The sequence below is a fragment of the Erpetoichthys calabaricus genome, chromosome 8 (assembly GCF_900747795.2).
Source record: "Erpetoichthys calabaricus chromosome 8, fErpCal1.3, whole genome shotgun sequence".
NCBI classification, from domain to species: domain Eukaryota; kingdom Metazoa; phylum Chordata; class Cladistia; order Polypteriformes; family Polypteridae; genus Erpetoichthys; species Erpetoichthys calabaricus.
The window spans coordinates 125,844,926-125,870,153 of NC_041401.2; the positions used below are offsets into that span (position 1 = coordinate 125,844,926).

Genomic DNA, 25,228 nt, shown 5'->3' on the forward strand with positions numbered 1-25,228 from the left:
CTCTGAATACATCCCTGCCCTGTGTATGCACCCCACCACCCTCCTACTACCATGGTTGGGTGACTTGGTGGATTATATACAGAAAAGCAGCCGGAACCGCAAAGAACAATGAAAGGACAACGTGGCTCAGAGGTGCACAGACGACAGCGACTCAGGTGAGGAGTTGGGGGCAGCAAGTCTTTGATAGGGTGCAACAAAATGATGAAAGAACTGGCGCATTTTTTTCCACACAAGCTGGGTGGGTGGGTGTTAGTTAATTAGTTACTCGAAGGATTTCAAGATTTAATATGCACAAGCGGTAACACTGCAAAAGCAGCCCAAACCTGAAAAGACGGCTGGCAAAAAGTGGCCGACAAAGTAAACGCGTGTGCATTGTACTTACTGAACACAGCGTTACGGATTTTGCAAATGTTCATTTTTTTCCTTCGGGTATGCCTGCAGGAACACGTGCAGCAAGCGAGCGTCACACACACACATACAAGCGCGCACGAGAGAGAGAGAGAGCTGGACGCATAAGAATATTAATATTTCATTACATTGATATACCAGTGTTTTCAGTATTCAAAGCGCTATCCACACAGGGAGGAACCGGGAAGCGAACCCAAAATCTTCCACAGTCTCCTTACTGTAAAGCAGCAACACTACCACTGCACTACAAGGCAGAGAATGCAGTTAAAGAATGCACCGAGCTCGCTTTTATTTTCACTTCTGTTTGGACAACTGTGTTGTTCAGGAAGTGTTCACCCATCAATACATAATTATGCAGCATATGCTACGCCGCGGGTTGGCTAGTTTACTATATGTTCCACAGAATAAAAAAGACATCCAGATTAAGGCTGATATTAGTAACCATTCTAAGGCAAGAAGCATAAAAATACAGTCTAGTACATTTCATTTTTCTTTACAATTTACTTTTAAGAGATGTAAATGAGAAACAGATTTGACAATAATTGCATAAATCAATTCATCAATATTTTACCTTTTCACTAAAAAGTCACAAGTAGCTTTACTGTTATATCAGTATTAATAAAAACTATTTGCTCTTAACTTTGGAACAAACACATTATTTTAGTAAGGCAATGCTGTATACACTTAATTTGAAGGGCTTGAACTAAAATGTGGCTTAAACCGCCATCTTTGTTATCTTTGAGATGTACTTAATTTTCACAGTAGTTTTTAATGAGAAATATGACAGCTATCTCCATTTTATAAATATTGTGAAATTGAGGCAGTTCCTTAAGTAAATATTGTAAAGCTTCCATTGTATTAAATAAAACTGACTACCGTAATAATTTACCATCAGCTTGTTAAATAAGCTTGCTTAGTATTCAAATATTTTATTCCAAAGTAGCTGCAAAGATCATACTTAAAACTAAGTGATTTGACCATAAAATTTCAACTCTTAAATCACTTCACCAGATACATATAAGGCAGAAAATCCTTCAGAAAGATTAGGGAAAAAATTTGAGGGGCAACCAGCTAGCCTGAGTAAACCCAGAAAACACCAGATAAACTGATGACGATGATGACAACATTTAATGTTATGAATGGCTTTGGAACGGGACCTTGGTGTGAATGTGTCATCGCCAATGACAGACTAGACATTGGAACACTGTTGCATTTTGTCTGCGTTATATGGTGCTGCAAAAGTGGCTAGGTGTAACCAGTTAGACAAAGCCAGACACATACTGTGCATAATGGATTCTTCTTATTATTACTATTAGCTGGTCTTAGGTTAGTGTTGCTACTGTTGATATTTAGATAACTGAAAAATCTGGGGTATGTTCCAAAAAGCAGGATTAGTGTGATATCTGCATAAAGTACGTTGAGATTCACTGAAACCAGGCTAATTCCATTCCAGAAAACCAGGATTCAGCCCAAACTGTGTTTCAGGAACAGATTAAGCCAGAATTGTGTGATCTGTGAAGCAAATGATGCAGATAACTCGCTAATGCGGCTTTTTGGAACAGGCACACTTCAGATAAGAAATGACATCTCAGCAATGACTCAAAAACCAAAGACCAAATTCTCTGGAGATGTTCATGACATTATAAGCTAGCTTATTAAAAAAATTACTATTTCTAAAATATAGTTTTTTTCGCTATTCAGATTTTTAATATTATAATCATTCATAACATGGTAATTTTTCATTTTGGGAACAGCATATTATTTATGCAAAATATAGAGATGGAAAAGAACTTTAAAACGATAGGAGAACCATTTCTGTGCAACTTACAGCATATGTAGGGAGATATCGCCAGTCAGTCATAACCCTGAACCCAACCATAAGTTCAAACTTTGTTAGCTTAAAGCTCCCTTAATATTGATCTAATACATGTGCAATTTTAGTTCCATGGGTTATTCATATGACCAAATCAGCTTGCCAAGTTTTGTTAAAACCTGTGATGATGAGGTATGATGATTTGACATGTATTTACCCTCCCATCACCCATGAGATACCACACACATAATTAATTTACAAATGCTGAGGCCAAATATCTTGGATCTCTGGTTTGAACAGGGTAACCATTCAAAGAGTGGACACTCATGTGCAAATCTGGGACAGAAGGCTCACAAAGTAATAAACATTTTGTTTCCTTTGGCATATAGTTACAGGACAATACAGGGATCAATGCAGGCAAGAGAATGTTCAGCATCTCATACAATAACAACAAAAACAACTGTATGTATGCTAAACACTTAATGTTATTGGCCTTTGACATAAAACGGAACACAAACCTTATTTGAGGGTATATAGTACATCAAGTGGCGTAATATAATTTGGAATACATTTTGTACAATTCATGAGTTTACCACACAAAGTTTATACTGAGTTCACTGATTAACTGTTTTAGGCGTTCATATTTTCTCTGAGTTGTAGTCCACTGTTGACAGGGTGTTCAAAGTTCAACTTGTAAGTGCTTGTAAATTTTGAAGTGAACGCATGTTAATCTGGATCAAACTATCCGCAACTATAGGAGCCATTTGAAATCAGGTGTTCTGGAAATGGCTAAATCGCTGGTGCAAAACTGTACTATGGTAAACTGGCATTCGTTCTGAGACCCAGGATTATCTTATATCTCTCTTCATAACAGACCCCTGGTCTATTAAGCCTAGAAATATTTATTTTTACCTACTTCTACAGCTATTTTGCACACTGCGTGTTTTGGTTTTACTATCTCTGTAAATCTGTGGAGCAACATACACATATTAAAGAATAGAAAGATTATTATTTTTCCCTTGATGGGTAACAGTGTGTCTGAAATTTACACATTCTACACTTTTTTTGGTTTTCAATAGGTCCTCATGTTTCCTCCCATATTATAAAGATATTCTTAAATAGCATTTAAAATTTGGCCAAATATGAGTGAATGTGGATGCATGTCATCAACTGCTACAAGTATACAGTGTAGTTTATTTGGCCTTGGCAAGGCACCAGCTCATCTGAGGACCATAAAATATTAAGGGTGGTGAAGTCAGCACAGAATAAAACTGATACACAGCTCCATTCTGTCCAGAACATATCTAAAACACACTGTCTTAGAAAGATAAACAGAATTTTAAAGGCACCAGCCATTTTAGCAGTCTCTTTTTCCCCCCACCATTCTGGAGGTCCATTAGCACTCACATCAATAGACAGAGGGTTGCATTTTTCCCCTACAATTCACAATGTTACTCACCAGCATCTGACAACTACTGTATAAATATTAAGTGTATGATGCTTTCAATGTATATTGCCATATTCACCATCTCTTTTTGTCTATTGTTTGTAGTTTACTATTGTCACAAGTCTGGACATAAAAGACATAAAAATTAGAATTTCACTATACTATGCACACACTGCAATAAACTTGAATTTGAGAGGCTGGCTACCTCTGGAGGGTTTAATCCTGCTTTATACCAGATGCTGCCAATAATCAAATGGTAGAAAATTCATATTCAGAAAATTGCATGAAGGGATTTCTCTGTTGAACAGGAATAACAAATTTTAAAAATATTCAATACTTTTGAACTATGATTCCACATTTAACCCACATCTGTGTTATGAGGGCCTAGAGCTTATCCCAGCAAAACTTAGAGTTAGGCAGTAACAGAAACTGCATATTTTGTGAACTCTGTCAAAGTACATGTGGTCATGATGATTAAATGCATTTCTTTCTTAACTAGGGGGCTCCGCCCCCTGCTCGCTTCGCTCGCCAACCCCTGGCGTTGAGACATGACAAAGAGTGAGATGTATGAATTAGATATAGAATAGTGTGCAGCTTTGGATGATGCGCATAGAAATAACAAATAAGAGTGTTTGGCATATATTAATGTTTTATTGGAATATTTCTTTGTATATAACATTAGTAGTAAAGATGGTGTCTTGTCCTTGAATGAGTCTTCCTTGGCATGGATCATTTACAATTTTAACTCTAACGTCAGATGAACGTCGAACACGTGAGAAGGCAACATTGCGTTGGAATGTAGGTGTGTTGTTTTTATCAGGACGTAAATGTAGAACAATATCTCTGTGAAATGGAGGCTCACCATCTTTACTTTGAAAGACAATTGCCACTTCATTAAAGACGGGCAGATTGTATCGTCTTGGATCTTGTTCTTTGTCCTTTATCAAGACCGAAGCAATTGTAGTTGCCGCTATACCTTCTGCATTTGCTTTTGTATTTGCCTCCTTTTCAACTTCATGTAGCATTTTTATAGACTTAGCTAATGGGTGATTGTTTATGATATGAGTGACGTTTCTCATTATAAGCTCTGTGCATTGTTTGTTTTCAGGAAGGTTCATGCGTTGATAGATTGCCTCATCTGGATCTAGGATGTAGATTTGTGCATATTTGCGTTGTTGATTTGTTTCAGGGTGCACTGTTCCAATGCGATGCAATATTTGTCCACATATGCGGTTTTAAGCCTGTATCAATATTCGGCGGCAGATCTTCTACGACTTCGTCCAAGGATGACTGGATCTCCTGTGGACGTCCTGTTAACTTTCCCGGACATCTTTTTTCGGCCACGACGGAGATATATCCATAGAGGCTCCCGCCGGAATTTTCAACAGGATACACGAGCTCCAATAACCTCTTACTGGTCCACTTCTCGTCCATCGCTGAGGCCATCTGGCAGAACTTCGGATCCGAGTGTGTTAGCCAGCCTAGCTACGGTGGCTAGCGCTCCTGCTCATCTCAGCGAGGATACCATTAACTTTGCTCATCTCAACATCCGTTCCCTTACAGGTAAGACCCATCTCATTCAGGATCTTCTTACGGATCGTAACATCGACATCCTTTCTCTAAATGAGACGTGGCAGCAATCCCAGGACTTTACTTTGCTCAACGAAGCAACACCTCCCGGGTTTGTTTACATGGCGCAGCCTCGCAACTCTGGTCATGGAGGAGGTCTTGCGATATTTTACCGCGAGGCATTGCGAGTTACGCCGCTGACAGTCTCTTCCTATGGTTCATTTGAGTCTCTTGTCTGTCAACTACCTGGCTCTATTCCCACCATTGTTGCAACTATTTACCGTCCTCCTAAATTCAACAAAGAGTTTCCGAATGACTTTTCTGCTTTTTTAGCTTATTTGTCCTCGTTATCTTCGACCATAATAATAATGGGTGATTTTAACATTCATTTGGATAATAGTAAGTCCTTGGCGACCAGAGATTTTATTTCTTGCCTTGATAACTTTGACTTTCAGCAGTTTATTGAAACCCCGACACATGTCAAAGGACATATCTTGGATTTGATTTGCTGTACTGGACTTACTCCGAATTACTGTACTGCGGAAGAATTTCCCTCTTCAGATCATTTTCTCCTTACATTTAATATGACTCTTACTGTCTACACCATTAAACCTCTTCGTGTAATAACTTTTAGGAATCTTAAAAATATCAACATGAGCAATTTTCAATTAGGTATTGATATACTTGTTGAATCATTACAAACTATTTCTCCGCCTGATTTAGTTAACTTTTATAACGAAGGACTTCTTGACATTTTGAATTCGGTAGCCCCACTCAAAACCCGATCAGTTTCATTTACACACACTGCCCCATGGTTTACACCAGCTTTGCGCATTTTAAAATCTAAAGGTCGGCAGTTGGAACGGCTGTACAAGAAGACAGGTCTTAATGTTCATAAAGAATTGTATTTTAGCCATATGCATCACTATAGGGGCAGCATACGGCATGCTAAAGCTGCCTATTTTACTGCCCTAATTTCCTCCAACAAGGGGAACTCTGGAACACTTTTTTCCCTGCTTAGATCACTAACAAGTCCCCCAGACTCTCTTTCCTTGCACTGCCTTTCTAATGAATTTTGTAACACCTTAATGACATTTTTTAATGATAAAATCCAGGCAATACATTATAATTTAGGCTCTGTTGCTATTGACTCCACCATTGATGATTTTCCTCCTCCTACTCATTCATTTTCCATGTTTGAGCTTCCTTCCACCTCAGAAATCATGGATCTCATCAATAGCTCTAAGCCTTCAACCTGTCACTTGGATCCAATTCCCACTGTTCTGATTAAAACCTGCCTTCCCTCGCTAGCTCCTCTTGTTGTTTCAATTATTCACTCGTCACTTTCCACCGGAATTGTTCACCAGTCTATGAAAACTGCCGTGATTCACCCCCTACTGAAAAAACCTGGGGTTGACCCTACTGACTTTAATAATTTCCGACCAATTTCTAATCTTCCTTTTATTTCAAAGGTTCTTGAAAAAACTGTGGCTTCCCAACTTCATCAGTATTTATCTGCTAACAGTTTATACGAACCATTCCAGTCAGGCTTCCGACGTTTTCACAGCACTGAGACGGCACTAGTTAAGATCACTAATGATCTTTTAGTGGCTGCAGACTCAGGCCTAATCACAATCCTTGTTCTTCTTGACCTCAGTGCTGCATTTGACACTGTCTGTCATTTCACCCTGCTAAAAAGGCTATCTGCACTAGGTATTTCTCACATTCCGTTAACTTGGTTTAAGTCATATCTTACAGACAGAACTCAATTCATTCAGCTGGATACATGTACCTCCACTCCCACTCCTGTAGTATCTGGGGTTCCTCAGGGTTCTGTCCTTGGCCCCTTGCTGTTTATCATTTATCTGCTTCCTTTGGGTGTCATTTTTCGTAAATGGAAGATAAACTTTCATTGTTACGCAGATGACACCCAGTTATATATTTCCACTTCACCATCTGCATCGCTTCCACCATCCTCACTTACTGATTGCCTTGCTGAGATCAAGTCTTGGTTATCTTCCAACTTCTTGCAGTTGAACTCTAATAAAACTGAGGTGCTTCTTATGGGCACGAAATCTGCAATAGCGAAGGCATCAAAGATCTCAGTAGTAATAGACAATACTTCTGTTACCTGTACAGATCAGATAAAAAGCCTTGGTGTAATTCTGGACAGCACGTTATCTTTCCAGTCTCACATCAGTTCTGTTACTCGAGCAGCTTACTTTCACCTGCGAAACATTAATCGCTTGCGTCCATTTTTGTCAAATCACTCTACTGCCATTTTAGTCAACAGTTTGGTCACCTCCCGCCTGGACTATTGCAATTCACTTCTCTTTGGTCTGCCTCAAAAGTTACTACATAAACTTCAACTTGTTCAAAATTCGGCTGCTCGTATAATTACTAAAACACCCTATTCTGATCACATTACACCCGTTATTCAGCAGCTTCATTGGCTGCCAATAAAGTTTAGGGTCAACGACAAAATTTTAGTCCTTACATATAAGGCCATTCATAATCTTGCCCCCACATATCTCTCACAGCTCCTACAAGTCACTAAACCCTCTCGTATGCTCAGATCCTCTTTTTCCATTAACTTAAATAATCCACCAGCACGTCTTGTTACGATGGGATATCGCGCATTTAGCAGATCGGCACCTTCCTTATGGAACTCATTACCTGCTTATCTTAGGAATATGACTACCCTTCACCAATTTCAGGCTAATCTTAAAACTTATCTGTTCAAAATTGCTTATTCATTGTAACTGTTATTGCTGTTTTATCTGATGTTTTATTTGGATTTTAAATTTTCTAGTTATTGAATGTTTATTTTTTAACCTGATTGTACAGTGACCTTGAGTTTTTTGAAAGGCGCTTCAAATAAAATGTATTATTATTATTATTATTATTATATGCGAAAGCAGTATGGGCCATTGCCTTTTGGTGGCCTGATATGTACTCCGGTAGATGCAAATGCAAATGAACTATTGTAGGATCTAATGCAGTTCATAAAGTTTTTACTTTCAGGCACATCGTTAGTTAGAAGCTTCTTTAGATATTCAGGATATGAATGTAAAGGAGGCAGTCTACTCTGACCTTTTTGACAACAACGTGTAAATTCATTATTTGTATTGCCAGTTGTTTCTTCTGTGAAGTTAAGTGAATGACAATGATTGCAAATGACATTCATTAATCCCAAAGAATTTTCCTCAATAGTGGATTCCTTATTGAAGGCGTTTTCAGCCATTTGGCGTAAGCGTTTAACAGGTGTGTGGCGTTGATGTCCACGACGGGCATGTTTTGCTTTTTGCGTTTGATTGCCTTTTTGTTGCATGTCCATTATTTGTGACGCGCAATTTTTTTCTTTTTTTTTTATTCGCCTCCGCTTTGCGCAAAGTCCGTTTCAGTCTACGCCGTGCATTGTTTGTATCGAGCCTTGTCCGTTTTTGTATGTCGGTCATTTGAGCTTGTTGCTTTTCGCGTCTTGCTTTTTTTTTTTCTGTCAGTTCATTTGCGCGTTGTTCACGTCTCCGTTCATTTATTCTGTCTCTTCGCTCCCTTTTTTGTATGTCTGATACGCAAGCTCTTTCGGTTTGAAATCGTGCTTCTTTTGATGCAGCACTTTGACACGCGCGCTGAATGCGTCTACGTGCATTGTGTCGGTCCATTTGGGCACGTTCCCGTTATCCTTTCCGAATCGTTTTGTACCCGTGACCGTGTATTCATGACTTGTTTCTTTCTCAGCATGCGAAATATGGATAAGTAATAAGGAGGATCGCACTCACTGTTAATATGTATCCTTTTCTGCAGTTGAACGGTTAATAGTGCTTTACTGAAAGGACATCCACCTATGCTGACACTTATGCCGACACCTATGCTGCCTAGTGTGAAGGTGTCGACGTTCACTTTAGAATATGTGGCTTTGGGTGTCACTTCTTATGGATGTGTGGGGGGGATTGTTGTTGCGCGAGCGTCTTCTTTCTTTTTGTGTTCCTGTGTCTTGTTTGAATCCACCTCTTTGTGTGTGTCCTGTCCCTTGCTTGTAGGGTCTGTGGGGTGGTTTGGTGTTCTTTTTTTTTGTCTTCCATGGGCTTGTTGAATCCCCCTCTTGGTGTGTGTCCCGTCCCGTGCCTGTAGGGTGGGGTGTGTGTGTGTGGTCGTGCCTTGCTGTTGTGCGCTCGTATGTTCTTTTTTTTTGGTGTGTCTAGTTTCGTGTGCAATGTGTTTCGTGCTTTCCCCGCGTTTGACTACTTTTTTATGTGCCTTTTCCTTTTTTCGGTGCGTGCTCACTCCTTGTTTCTGTGGTCTTGTCCGCCTCTCGTGGCCCCTCATCCGCCTTTGTCGCCCTCTTTTGTCCGCCTTTCTCAGACTCTCGCGGACTCTTTTTGCGCCTGCGCCTCTCGCGGACCCTCATCCGCCTCTCTCGCCCTCTTTTGTCCGCCTTTCTCGGCTCCTCAGCCGACTCTCGCGGACTCTTTTTGCGCCTGCGCAGTACGTCTTTTTGCAGCTACGGCCCATGGCCGGATGTGCCTGCGTCCATCATCCGGTTTAGCATTCTCGGTTAGTAATATGGATGAAAAAACCAGCTTTATAGATTACTAGCTCGCACATTTCAGAAAATCATTTACACTTGAAGTAAAGAATTGGGAGCTATATTCTATTGCAATCTTAACAATTACAGAAAAAGTGATTTATGGAATAACTACATATTCTAAAAATTAAGAGTTCACTGGTACAACACCCTTAAGTGAAATAATGTACAGGCTACCAAGCTATTCTAGGACACAGCAACACCACACAGCTTAACAGTAATGTATTCAGTGATCATGTATTTAATTTAAAGAGGTAACTGAAAAATGAATAAAACAAATAAAAAGAGAATTTGTTGTGTATAAAAAACTGCTTAACTCACACAATGGTTATTAAACTTTTAGAGATGGCACCATATCAAATCATGCAAATCCCTAATCAAATACTTGTAGGCTACTTAGTTTATACAACTACTTAATCCCTTACAAACTAACATACTTGAAAAATAATACTAATTATGTTGTTATAATAAAATTATTCATAGATAAACAATGCAAAATATAAACAGATTTCTGCTGGCAAGTCCTTAAGAGACACACTGTCAGTTGGTCGTTCTCCATCTCTACAATACAATTAAATATGCTTACTAAAAACAACCATTAATAAATGAAAAGAATTACGTGTTCCCAAACCTTACACCCACTTTCTGTATACCAAAGCCTTCTCTTCAGTATGTAAAGGAAGGGGACTGCCCAGGGACAAGGAACCAATTCATTGTTTGGTACAATCACACACCTTGCAACTTTTGTTCTCAGTTGGCCAGCGGAGAGATGAAAATAAACCCAAATACTGTAGTTTAGTATGATCTACTTAACAGGTTAGAACATCCCATCCTAGCTAACAATGAAGAACTGCCAACTTTTGTATATGTGACTGATGTGCATGTCAAAGAAGAAAACAGTCTGTCAATTACTGCATCCAAGGAACTTTAAAATATTTATAGCCTTACAATTGGCAGCAAAAATCATTAGGCTCACTCTACACTCCATTAAAGGCACCTTTATAAAGAGGTTGCATCCAAAACGCCTATGGCCTTGTGAACGTCCGCTCCCATCGTTTCTTTATCCCACTTCCATTTGGCAGAAGGCACTGCAGCATCTGAACCAATTCTGCAATAGCTTCTACCCCTTGACCGTCTGGACTATGAACTCTCTGCTGACCCTCCTGACCTCAGATCTGCTCCTAGTATCTTATCTATATGCAGTACACGTGTTACACTAGTTCCTACCGTTGTTTTTTTTTATCACTATACAATTCCCTTATATTTATTTTCGTACTTACAATATATTTACCTGTCTTACACGGGGCCTGTGTTTATGTATATGTTGCACCGCTAATGATATGACAATAAATCCATTCGATTTAATTTGGATTCAATCAGAATAACGTTAACACAACATTACTATTGACATTAATACGATGTAAACGATCGTCTACCACGATCACCATCTCCACACACGCACTGAAACCCCTTTATTTGCTGAGAAATTTGAGAAAACATCTGTGCCCTTTAGGAACCTGGGAATGCCTGGGTGAAATTGGAAGAAACATACAGAAAGGGCAAATTACATAAAGAAGCAATACTATAGCACAACATTTGTTGCTTTATTTTTGGCAGCAGCATAAAGTTGCGTAAGGTTGTTAAACGGCTTGCTACCTGCCTCGAATTTGGTTGTTTTGGCATGTCACCTAGGGCGACACTCAACGATTTCTTTCCTACGTCAGTACGTTGCAACAAGGAAATGAGTCTCGCGATGCATGAATAAACCAATTTAATAATGCCATCAATTTATACAACTCTCGGACAGTAACTACAGCTACAAGTCTCTCACGCGGCACCACACACTTGCTTACCCTGAACACGAAGTAGTCCTTCACTCTGGCCTGTACGGTGGGATTGTGAACATGGAAAGGGGTGAGGGTTTGCAGCGGGGAGCAGCAGGCCACCCTTCCAACCGAAGCGGCAGTGGCTCTCGGTTGTGTGAACGCCACATCTAAACCATCTTCACTGTCGGCGGTATGCAACACGGCAGCTCCTGGACTTTCTGGCTCAACTGAATCATTCAGTTGGAGCATGACTGATAAAAAAAAAAAATAGAAGTAACAGACTTATGAACGGAGCGGTGACCGATGGCGCGCGGAACAGCTGTTTACAAATAATCACCGCGTGTCAAAGCGCGCTCCCACATCAAAGCAGGAGCGAGCGCGCGTGTCACGTCGAGACATCCCACAATGCACGGTAACCGTATTTCAGCAAGTATACGCACCACCACAAAACGGATAGGGGGCGTGGAACTTCACTGCAATTTTTGGTAAGAAAGAATCCGATAGACGAGTGCTACATTGTCGCGTGCACAGCTACAAACACGTTAATAGTTAGTTATGTTTTCACGCCACAATTTCCTTTTCGCATACACAAGTAAGTTGTTCATGTCACTGTTAAAAGCTGTTGGTTTATGTCGGCGTTTCTCAACCTTTTAAGTATTTGCGACCCGAGTTTCCATAACAGTTTTAATCGCGCTCCCCTAACGTTTTTTTGAAAGGAGCCCACTAATACCGATTTGTTCTTTTTTTTAATTAATGATATATCATAGATGTATATTTTATTATACCTACTTAACTTTTATCGACATTCATCTAACTCTATATTTATTTTTCTAGTATCAGAATGTAGTTTACGTTAATTTGTTTTGCTTTCAATAGGTGTATTTTTCATATTTTCGATTCTTGTTTTCTTTTTTCACATCTTCGCGCCCCGCTAGGAGTACCCGCCCCACAGATTGAGAACCACTGGTTGTGTAACGCGTGCTTGGTGTAGAAAATAGCTTCTCCTCGAGAATGGCAAGGTTATGGTAGTGGAGGAATTTGCATATATATTCAGAAATCCTGTGCTTCTCTTACAGTCCGGGGGAGAAGCTACGGTGGGGACTGGGCCAGAGTTGCCACATTTCCTAAACAAAAATAAGGAGCACCCAAGACAAGGATGGTAATAACCGGTCCTGGGGGGCGCAGTGGCTGCAGGATTTTGTTTCAACCCAGTTGATAAATAGAAAATAATTCTTGTCAATAACAGGTCTTATTTAATATTATGAATTGTTAGCGTTTTAACTGCAATGTCAGGTCATTAGATTTAGATTTGCTACCTTTCTAATTATCCAGATGATCTGAAGCCTAAAACAGTAGTTTCCTTCTGAGTACTTTATTAAACCAAGTAGTGCACCATGAATGCACACAGCAGTAAATAGGGAAAAAAGCTAGATAAAGAACTGCTGGTTCTTTTGTCATTTGCATTTTCTTGCTAATAAGGAGCAATCAAAAACAGTGAATCCAGCTGTTTAAGACTAAAGTATGGAATTAAGGGTTCAGAATCTTAACAAGTGAGACAACTAAAATGAAGCAGAAAAATATAACTTGAGCAAATTAGCTTCATCAGCAATAAATTACTTCTCAAGAAGCAACTGAGTTTGAACAAAAAACCTGTTGCCACTGCATACCTCCATGACCAGTATTACTCGCCCCTGGTTTAAAGGGTCTGAGTCTTAATAGTGTGGTAGAATTAAACTGGAAATATATTAAAGAAATTTTGTCCTCAACTAGGACCTCTTTGAGTCAGAAATTGGACAGGAAGAATCTTGTTCGTGCATCTTAAATTTCTTTTCATGAAGAAGGAGCACCATGTTACTCTATTTTCTGCTAATGTATATTATCCTGAGCAGAGGTGTCCAGGGTGTAGTAACAGCAAAATTACTGTCCCATATTTATAAACAATTGAATTCACTTAACAGTGCTGAATTATTTCTCACACACCATCTTGACTTTTACTCTGATTGGTTTATTGACTTACATCATCTGACTTTTCACTCTTGATTGGTTAATTGGCTTACACACCCAAATAACATACCCAGATGAAAGTCTTATTCTACTTGCCCTTCTCCATATCTCTCAACTGTCAGTCTTAATGGGTTCATGAAAGAACATTATCTCCGCCAACCACCACCTGAAACACACTGTCTTTTTAGTTGACCATTTCAGCACTCTTCATGCTATTTTCAAAGACAAATATTTTAATGTATTTATTTATTCATTCATTAATGTACACTGCACACAAAACACTTCATTCACCAACTATTTTATCCTTAAATAACTATTATTCCCTCACAGTAGCAAGTCAATTAAAAGAAGTTAATGATCAGAAAAAAGTGATCACTTGCTATAAAAATGGTTAGAATGAAAACCAATATCCACTGTGGCCCTTCAGGATCGATCTTGGACACCCCTGCCTTTTGTCAGCAATGGGGGAGATGAGGATTTGGGGAGGGTGGTGCATGGAATGGAGGTATGAGGATTGGAGTATGTATTTGAAAACAACAAGTATTGACTGTGCAAGAGTCAGAGAAAGTTTTGAGTTTAATTTCAGATCTTAATGTAGATTGTTATAGCTTAGAGTGTGCTTCACTGTGTAGTAAATATGTGCCTCTCTCAAATAGCATGCTGCTTGACATCACATACACAGCCATACGTTACAGGAAATGGTTCATATAAATGTTTCTCAACAATTTTGGTGTTGAAACCCACTAATCCATCTGTAAATCGGAGAAGGTCCCCTTGGTGGATTGAGCACGATTGTCAGACCCACAGCAACCAACCGCAACCCACCACTATTATAACAGACAGGTGAGTTAGAGAGAGAGCTCATTTTGCTTTTTCCTTTATTTATTTGGCTACCATAACCTTTAAATGTTTTATTAGCAAAAATGTGTTATATAGTAGTTATTGATTGTATTATAGTTTATTTCCATAGTCTCAAAGTCATGTATAAAATAAAGAACAAATGGAGTTCTGCGTTAATTTTCTACGGACTGAAACTTGTCAGTTTCAAATATAGAACAATTCAGTATAACAAGGAACGGGTGGTAACACTAGGCCTGCCCCCTCCCCCCCAAATCATAAGATTTTATTTTGCACATGCTTAAATGATTAGATGTTGCAGTCAATGTTGAGTGAACACTGAAAGCTCATAGTTGAATAATTTTCAAAAGTGTGGGTAAAGACATATTATTGGTTTTATTATTTTATGCCCACCCCCATTAATGCATCCCTGTTTAGCAGTTTGCTTCCAGTGCTTTGGATTAACCTCTGTTTGCAACATTCACACCTTACTGAATTTTTCTTTAGTGAATTTAAGAAACACTATCAACAAATTCTTCAAAAAGAAACCTGGATCTGATTAAGCAAGCCTAAACATGCATCTCATGTCTAAGGTGCTGGAAAAAAGTGAGTCAGACTCCTCACCCACTGACTGCAGAAACATCACAAACTTGAGTTGAATCTCCAGTAAAGGCTGTTAGCTTAAACCGCCATGTGATCTGCCAGATTTGGAAGAGCAAGCCACTCAACCAAGGATGCTAAAATTTCCAGTTACCATAGTATTTGGAAAATCACAGTTTTTCCTCATGCTGGTATGCAAGTACTGAATGTAACTGGCTGGATTACATCACGGGTAGAGATGCAGTATTTTGTAAAACGTGCAGACATTTTATTAAGTTACACAGAGGTGAGCAAACTACATTTGTGAAAGATGGATTCAGAGATTGGAAGCATCTTAGTGAAGCCTGTTTTAAGCACCTGGGACCTCATGTATACAACTTGCTTATGCTCAGAAATATGCATAAAGTCAGGATTTATAAACTACACAAATTTGCAATGGAAATGGCCTTAAGGTTATGACAGGTTTCGACCATCTATAAGTCCTACACAGCCATCTTTGCTGTTGCCTTTTTAGTGACTCCAGGGAACAAGGTAATGAAGTAAACAGAAAATCTTATTTCATTGCACATTTCAGTGACACATTAGTCCCATTCCAATGTTCCTGAACCATCCTGTATGTAATTATATCACATGTAATTAACATGTTCTGTCAATGCAGCGGTCTTCAGTGTTAGTAACAATGTCTAATACATACAGTTGTGCTTGAAAGTTTGTGAACACTTTAGAATTTTCTATATTTCTGCATAAATATGACCTAAAACATCATCAGATTTTCACTCAAGTCCTAAAAGTAGATAAAGAGAAACCAGTTAAACAAATGAGACAAAAATATTATACTTGGTCATTTATTTATTAAGGAAAATGATCGAATATTACATATTTGTGAGTGGCAAAAGTATGTGAACCTTTGCTTTCAGTTATCTGGTGTAACCCCCCTTTGCAGCAATAACTGCAACTAAACGTTTCCTGCTAATATGTGATGCTCAAACATGTCTGACTAATGTCGTTGTGAGGCTCAACCCACTATCCCTTTATTTTATCAAATAGTACTGTAGGAAGCAGGTTTCAGGATCATGCTCTGTGTGATTTTTGGCTTCTTGGTAAATAAGCCTCATTGATTGCATTTAAGTTTAGTACATTCTAGATGACTTCTATGATGTTTCTTGTGATAGAGATTTCTGGTGATAGAGGACCACAAGAGAGGAAATACAATAAAAGGCATTCTTGCACACAACTAGTGTTAGAACAGACCATTAGTTCATTAAAATAGATGGCAGTGTTTGGATTTGAAATGTTTGCCATATTGTAATGGCTTGTGTAGTAGTGTATAGCATAGCACAAAACCATATATAGCCTCAGGACATCAATGCCTTGGTGATTCAAAGATGTTTGGATATTGTGTATTGAATTTAAAGAGACTAGTAATTTTTATGCAATTTATGGTTAATTAAAGGCGGTGACAGGGAGTGGCTAAAAGCGCATACATGTACAAAGCGTTTAAATTGATTTGAGATTTATAACAGATCTAGGCGTGGCACGTGGCATATGTACAGTTTTATGAATCCAATTTTTATTTTGTGCATAAGCCATTTTTGCCTTTTGAACGTAAGCAAAATTTTACTATGGAATCAAAGCAAGGTTTTATAGATGAGGCTTGAGGGGTTAGAGTTATAAAACTTGCATACATACAAAAAGAAGCTCGAAATATGCATATGCAACCTTCCACTGAAAAATTGGTGTTTATAAAAGAAAACTTAACAGGAGAACTTCCTTATATTTATGGTAACTCTGACCCATCTGTATACAACTTATCAGGGAAAGTGCGAAATGATGACACCCTTAATTAAATAGGGAAATAAAGCCAAACTAACTAAATTCTGACTTGTGTATACTAATTCATATTACTGAGCTGTTATTATAATGCGTGTTAACATGACAAACATACTAAAACCACAAGTAATGCATATAATGTGTACACTCTATTTTTATTTCCCTTTTAAGAGGGCCAATGATGTGTATTTGGACTGAAGAACTATTTGTTTTTTTCATCAGTTCAGGATTAGAAACCAAATCTCAGTAAAAATAAAGGTGTGACTTACTCTCTGAGTACAGAAAGCTCTAACTAAGTATTATGTCCTATTAATAGCCATGATTTGATAAAATGTGGCTTTTTTGAGCTGCTTGAAGGGTATTCCAATGGCTACATACAGAGGGAATGAGCTTTTAGAGACCAGCACAATTTTTTGTCCATGATATTGACTTGCTTATGAGTCAATTTAGGCTCCCAAGAGCCATTCTCTTGGAACTGTGTGCTGAGTTGCGCCTGACATTAGAAAGACCAACTGCCTAAAATCTTATTTACCTGTTCATATCCAGGTTTTAACAACAGTTGGCTTTGTGGTATTAGGCACCTACCAGAGGGAACTGGCAGACAGGTCAGGAATATCTCAGTGATACTCTTGCTCCATCTTGTCAGCTGTGCTGGAAACCCTAATGTGACCAATGAGGTGCTTCATTCAGTTTTCCTACGGTGTGGGTGTACAGATCAACATAAAAAGGCAATTTGCAGCAATGTCTGTTTTTCTTAATGTAATTGTAGCATTTGGCAGCACTCATATTCCAATAAGGGCACATTGTGAGAATGAAGCTGCTTTTGTTAACAGCAAGCAGTGACATTCCATTAAGTCATATGTATTGACAAGATGAGATTGACAACTGTCGTTGCACAGTGGCCTGAGTCAATCCATGATTACTTTGTATTGGGACAAATTAACGTTGGCAGATGGCTTGCTGATGGTACTGTTTGAGATGTTTGAGTCTGCCTTGTTGTTAAGGTAACTGGCTGAACACTTAGTGATTCGTATGACCAATACCATTCATTGCAACAGCAATCATGGCATTACGTGTGCCATTTGATAGTGGCTATCCACTGAGTTGCTGGCGCCTAACACCTTTCCACTACCTCCACACAGCACAGAGGAGAGGTGCTCCAGTGCCATGCAGTGTGCACCATAGGCCTCCTTAAAGGAGGTGGTGTGTGTAGATGTTTCAGGTGGGAGGCTGCCCTGCTAGCCAATGAATTTCTGCAGCATCATGATTGCATATGAACAAGGTTGATTAGCATAGACCATATACAGTATTTTTGTTTCAGGATGGCAACTGGGTGGGATTTGAGGTGCATTCATATAAGCACATTTACAAGTCAGTCAGTCAGTTATTTTCTAACCCTCTTAGTCTTGAACAGGATCGTGGGGGTTTCTGGAGCCTATCCCAGTTATAAATCTGATTTTTTTAAATGTGTTTTTTGGTGTACACATAGTTTCACGCTCAAATACATTCAAAATTTTACAAAAGAGATTCCAGGATAGTAAACGGTACATAAATGTAGAAGCAAGATTTGATGTATACACGTAAATGCATAATAATCAAGAAAATTATACAATTTTAAATCAAATAAACATAGATAATGTAAGTGTACCTTTTGTAGAAAGAAACCATTAGGCACTTTCAAGTGGTTCTTGTCCTTGTAATTCTATGTGCCAAGATATCTTATTGCGTAGACAGAGAGAAGTTGATGAGGCACTGAACCGTGGTAAATTTTTTTGAAATTTTTGAAATTCCATGTTAAGTGCAATTGTGAAATTAAGAATCGCATTGACAAGTTGCCAAAAAATGTAAAAATAATGAGCTAATAAACACAATGATTTGCTTGAGTCTACTGCTTCCGTACTCCTACAAAAAATAAAAAAAGGTTTTTACATATGTCCTCATATTTATTATGCTGTTGTTACTGATGAATGTAAAGATGTTTCAGAAAGAGAGCTTGTGGTTGTGTGTGTTCGTTTTGTTTGAAGAGGCATTATAAAAGGTTTTGTGAATACATGATACAACAGCTAATGGCCTTGCAGAGAAAATTCTATGAAGAGTTAGAGACACTAAATCTAGACTCTTCACTATATGTGGGAATAAATGTGAGGTGTATCGCCTGTGCATGAAGTGATGTATTTTGCAATTGTGCAGTTTTATGGAAGTTGTTGTAGCCAGATAGTTATACATCCAAGAGCATGCAACTTATATATACACAATTATATACAATATATATTTGCACATATTTACTTATATAAGCAGGTAGAGCTGTCTCATCACTGTGGTGGTGCCATTGGAAAACATAATGATGGAGTTGGAGGTTTCTCTGGCCACACAATCATAGTTGAACAAGGAGTGCAGAAAGGAGCTCAGCACAATACTCTGGTGTGCCTCTGTTGTGGGTCCACGTGATGTATGTGATGCTACCAATCCACACATGCTGATGAGGAAATCTAGTGGCAGAGGGTGGCGCTAAGTCCAGTTTTGATGGAATAACAAGAGTTATTATTAAGATTATTAATAATTATTAATTAATTAATAATAAATAATAATAATTATTATTAAGAGTTATTAATAAGCTGAGCTATAGCCTGTAAACAAGGCTCTGGTTTAACAGTTTTTAGGATCCAGATGTATCAAGATAGTATGGAACACAGTTGATAAGGCATTCTCTGTGGACCAGTTGTGATGGTATGCAATCTAAGGGCGATCATGACAATTTGAAATATTCTTTTTTATTGTGTCCCAGTACCAGCTTCTCAAAGCGCTTCTTCCCCTTTGGAGTGAGTGCCATTGGTATGCTGTCATTTTGAGAGCCCACTTTTGTTTTGTTAGGCACTGGGATAATTGTCCTTTTAAAGAAGGCAGATGCCACAGATTAAGTCAGTGAAGGGGTAAAATGTCACTGTAGACATCATTATCGATCACTTTTTTTTTTAAAACACACCCTGAAATTTCATCTTGACTGGATGTCTTAAGGATATTAACATTTTAAAAAGTCCTCCTTATGTCATGTACAGAAATAAAAAAGTATGATTCATGTGGTGCTGCAGGTAATTGAATAACTTCCTGCTTGTTATCAAATATAAACGATGGAGAAAAAATGTAAACAAGAAATGGATTAGACTGTGCTTTTTGTAGCCCGTAAGAATCTCTAGTCCCTGCCAGAGTTTGCATGAATTATTACAGCTGCTAACTCAGTCTCTAGTTTACTGCTGTACTGAAGTTTAGCATTTTTTATTGGTTTTGCAAGTTTGTATTTGCATTTCTTATATTTTCCATATCACTATTTTGAAATGCATTGCTGCATGCCTTCAGTAAATTCCTGATGTCACCAGTGATGCTCACTTTTTTATTGGGAAATATCCAGATTGTCCACACATTTTTTCATAAATCCCTTTATGACATTTTCATACTCCTCCATGTCTGATGAGGAGTCTATAAATAGGTCCCAGTGTATACAGTCAAAGCAGTCCTGCTGCATGATTTATGCTAACATTTTTTTTTTTTTTTTGCAAACTCCTCGCATTTTAGTCTCTAATTGCAAGCTGGAAGCAGGAGTACTGACAGGTGATCAGACTGTCCAAGGCACAGTAGTGAGCAGTAGATAACATTTATCAAGGTGTAGTTATCATCTGGAGTATTATCACCCCTTGTGGATCAGATGACCTGCTGATGATATTTAGGATAAACATTCCTTGGATTAGTGACAGGCCCACACAGGATGGATCTGAGAAGAACAGAGCCTGCCAATGAAAAATGGCATTTAGATTGTAGAATGGAAACCGAGCCCAATCCTGAGTGCAAGGTGGAAAGGCATTGTCTATGAACAGTGACTCACATTGTCAATCAAATCGAAAAGCAGAGTCATTGATTGAGGGTGGTCTCTCTCCCTTCTTTTTTCCTCTGTCTTGCTCTGGTTTTATGCCTGGTGAAAGTCTCCTGACAAGTCTAATGATACTCAAAAGATTCTACCTTGGTGCCGGATAGCTGGATGTGTTAAAGAGCACAAAATAAAATGACTAGCCTTTGTGACTAAGTGGTGTTTAGAGTGTATGACCCTCTTAGATGATATCACCTGCTAAATATGTTGTACATTTAGGAGATTTCAAAACTCAACTACAGGGATGGATCAAGAAAAACGTCCTCCAAGTTGTGAATTTGTATCTGACATTTGTGCTTGTCAGTTATTGCCTGCAATGAATATGATGTTGAAATGTAAGGGGCGTCATAAGTGTAACTAGCACCTGACCAACATCATCAAGCTCAGATTTGTGGTCATACTATCTCTCCTATGAATGTATGGTGAGGCCAGGGGTGGCCATATCACTGTGTCATCAGTTGGCAGTCATCTGGATCTGTTTTGTAGGGTGTTGGGTCCTCTTGCAGTGAGTGTTTCTGAAAGTGTCTACTTGATGCTTCTGCATGTATTAAACTCAAGAAGCCAAATGCAAAAGTAAGTACTGTATATTTTTTTCTCCAGCCTTCTGGAGTTTTTTTTGTTTTTTCTGTCCACCCTGGCCATCGGACCTTACTCCTTTCTATGTTAATTAATGTTGTCTTATTTTAATTTCTTATTTTGTCTTTTATTTTTCTTCTCTTCATTATGTAAAGCACTTTGAGCTACTTTTTGTATGAAAATGTGCTATATAAATAAATGTTGTTGTTGTAGTTTAGTTTTTATATACAGTGTTTCTGAGATTGCTTTTGTAAGGGTACACAGCTGGTGGCATTTTCAGGGTATTTTATTGCATTACTCACACTACACTGGCCAGTGCTTGTGTGTTCTTTCCAAATTTGTTTTGGTGTCGCTGAAAATTATTTTCATTTTCATGCCTGTTGAGAGGGTTGTATGTGCAGCTGGGACAGGTGGTTCTTTGTGCTCAGTGTGTTTAGTGTGCCTAAACAGGTTAGTGCTGTCATCTTCTATAACTATTTACACAAAAAGAACAGGCTGTAAATGGTTATCATTTATTCTCTCATGACATGACTCATCACACTAATCCCATGCTTAATGTTACCTAATATACCTGTTCTTGCCATGTGATGCTTGAATTGATGTCCTGGAATGAAGCAGTAAGATGATGAAGATGACTGAGACAGCAAGGAAAATTCCATAGTTCCGTTAAAGATAAATTGTATAATCAAAAGTCCAGAAAGAAAAGTAAACAGTTTTATCCTACCAGTAGGTCCAGATCAGAAAACTGCTTGAATACTTGATGTTTGAGGCATGTCTCTCATCGAATGGTAAACCATTAATACAGCTGATGCAGAGGTAGGGTTTCACTTGGTTTGGTTTGGAGTGATGAATACTGCAGGTCCACACTGCCAGATACATATACCACATAACCAAGCAGCACATAAGCAGGACACAAATCTTTAATTATTTTTAATTTAATATGTGCCAGACCAGCACTCAGATGAAAACTTCTTAAAGAGACAACCTTTTCATAACAGGACATATTAGGAGATGATTACATTATACCATAATCTATAGCCAGCTACTGCTGAACTGCTAGACGATAAGTGATGAGTCTTCACCTTCATCTCACTCAACAAAATAGTGACTAATTCAACATCTTGTTCAACAGCTCCAACCAGTTAATGGTACACTTCCAACCCTGGCAAAACATTGCACAAACGACCATAGAGACAGCACTTTTGAACTAAAGGACCTGATAATCAAGATGCAGGTGGAGATTAGGAAAACGAAGAAGGACATGAAGGATAAGGAAGAGGAAAATAAATAATTAAACTTTTTGATCAAAAAATAAATATGGTTGAGTCTAAATTGGAAACCATTGGTGCCCAACTCAAAAAAGTGAAATGCATGCATGCTATCCAGCACTGCACAGATGGTGACTGCAACATACAGCAGGGTCACTGCCTTAGAAAATGAAACTGCAAATACTGTTGGAAGCATTTCTAAAATACTTGGAATATCAGAAAGGGAGGAAGCTTGAAATTCCACCAAATTATTTCTGGTGTTCAGTACATTTCGAGAAACTCCATTAAAAAAATCTGGGAATAGACAACCTGGTAATCATTAAATTAACATCAGTGTAAAGAAACTATTACTTCCTCTTTTTGAGAAGAAAGATTCTCTTTGAGATCAATGGGATGTATATTTTTTAGGACTTTTCTGTGTTGACTGCTGAAAATGTGGCTGTGTTGAACAGTTTTAAGCAGAGACTGTGGTTGTCAGGCATTCACTGTGGAGCGGCTGCAGCATCTACATGAGCCACCATGTTGGGCATGACTCAGATGAGTTATCCAGGATTGCAACTGCCAAACACCACCTTCATGGCTAGAAGGCGCAGCAGTGTCTGGATTAGCTTCAGCAATTAAGGACCACAAGGTCCTGCAATGTATAGTGCACATAGCAAGAAATACCATTGGGGCCTCTCTACCCTCCATTAAAGACATTCATTACCAAGCATTGTATCTACAAAGCCTACAGCATTGTGCAGGACTGTTCTCACCCTTCGCCCAGAGTCTTAGTTCTACTTCCATCAGGCAAAAGGCACCACAACATTTGAACCAGTTCCTCCAGGTCTTGCAATAGCTCCTATCCCTTGGCTGTCTGGATTTTCAACTCCGTGCTGCTCCTCTGCCCTCACATCTGATCCAAGTAGTCTGTTTATACTGCACACAAAACATCTGTTGCTACTTTTGTCTCTATTATTAATTGTTGTTTTTCTTCTTTCGGCTGCTCCCGTTAGGGGTTGCCACAGTGGATCATCTTCTTCCATATCTTTCTGTCCTCTGCATCTTGTTCTGTTACACCCATCACCTGCATGTTCTCTCTCACCACATCCATAAACCTTCTCTTAGGCCTTCCTCTTTTCCTTTTCCCTGGCAGCTCTATCCTTAGCATCCTTCTCCCAATATACCCAGCATCTCTCCTCTGCACATGTCCAAACCAACGCAATCTCGCCTCTCTGCCTCTGTCTCCCAACCGTCCAACTTGAGCTGACACTCTAATGTACTCATTTCTAATCCTATCCATCCTCGTCACACCCAGTGCAAATCTTAGCATCTTTAATTCTGCTACTTCCAGCTTTGTCTCCTGCTTTCTGGTCAGTGCCACTGTCGCCAACCTATATAACATAGCTGGTCATACTACTGTACTGTAGACCTTCCCTTTCACTCTTGCTGATACCCGTCTGTCACAAATTACTCCTGTCACTCTTCTCCACCCGTTCCACCTTGCCTGCACTCTCTTTTTCACCTCTCTTCCACAATCCCCATTACTCTGTACTGTTGATCCCAAGTATTTAAACTCATCCACCTTCGCCAACTCTACTCCCTGCATCCTGACCATTCCACTGACCTCCCTCTCATTTACACACATGTATTCTGTCTTGTTGCTACTGACTTTTATTCCTCTCCTCTGTAGAGAATATCTCCACCTCTCCAGGGTCTCCTCAACCTGCTCCCTACTATCGCTACAGATCACAATGTCATCAGCAAACATCATAGTCCACAGGGACTCCTGTCTAATCTTGTCTGTCAACCTGTCCATCACCATTGCAAATAAGAAAGGGCTCAGAGACAATCCCTGATGTAATCCCACCTCCAACTTGAATGAATCCTTCACTCCTACTGCAGACCTCACCACTGTCACACTTCCCTCGTACATATCCTGTACAACTCTTACGTACTTCTCTGCCACTCCCGACTTCCTCATAATACCACAGCTCCTTTCGAGGCACCCTGTCATATGCTTTCTCCAGGTCCACAAAGACGCAATGTAACTCCTTCTGGCCTTCTCTAAAATTCTCCCATCAACATCCTCAGAGCAAACATTGCATCTGTGGTGCTTTTTCTTGGCATGAAACCATACTGCTACTCACTAATCATCACCTCACTTCCTAGGTTCCACTACTCTTTACCATAACTTCATGCTGTGGCTCATCAATTTTATTCCCCTGTAGTTACTGCAGTCCTGCACATCCCCCTTATTTCTAAATATCGGCACCAGTACACTTCTTCTCCACTCCTCAGGCATCCTCTCATTTTCCAAGATCCCATTAACATTCTGGTTTTAAAACTCCACTGCCATCTCTCCTGAACACCTCCATGCTTCCATAGGTATGTCATCTGGACCAACGGTCTTTCCATTTTTCATCTTCTTCGTAGCTGTCCTTACTTCCTCCTTGCTAATCCATTGCACTTCCTGATTCACTATATCCACATCATCCAACCTCTTCTCTCTCTCATTCTCTTCATTCATCAGCCTCTCAAAGTACTCTTTCCATCTGCTCAAC

The 25,228-nt window shown here is 39.1% G+C and overlaps 1 protein-coding gene across 1 annotated transcript in view; it reads right to left on the bottom strand.

The window, feature by feature from the left end:
• tprg1l (tumor protein p63 regulated 1-like) overlaps nt 1-12,037 on the bottom strand; it is a 64,699-nt gene extending 52,662 nt beyond the window's left edge. Inside the window, exon 1 of the mRNA XM_028807456.2 lies at nt 11,679-12,037. Coding sequence (XP_028663289.1) covers nt 11,679-11,900 — 222 coding nt within the window. The 5' untranslated portion in view covers nt 11,901-12,037. The remainder of the gene's footprint in view (nt 1-11,678) is intronic.
• Nucleotides 12,038-25,228: the final 13,191 nt, after the last annotated feature.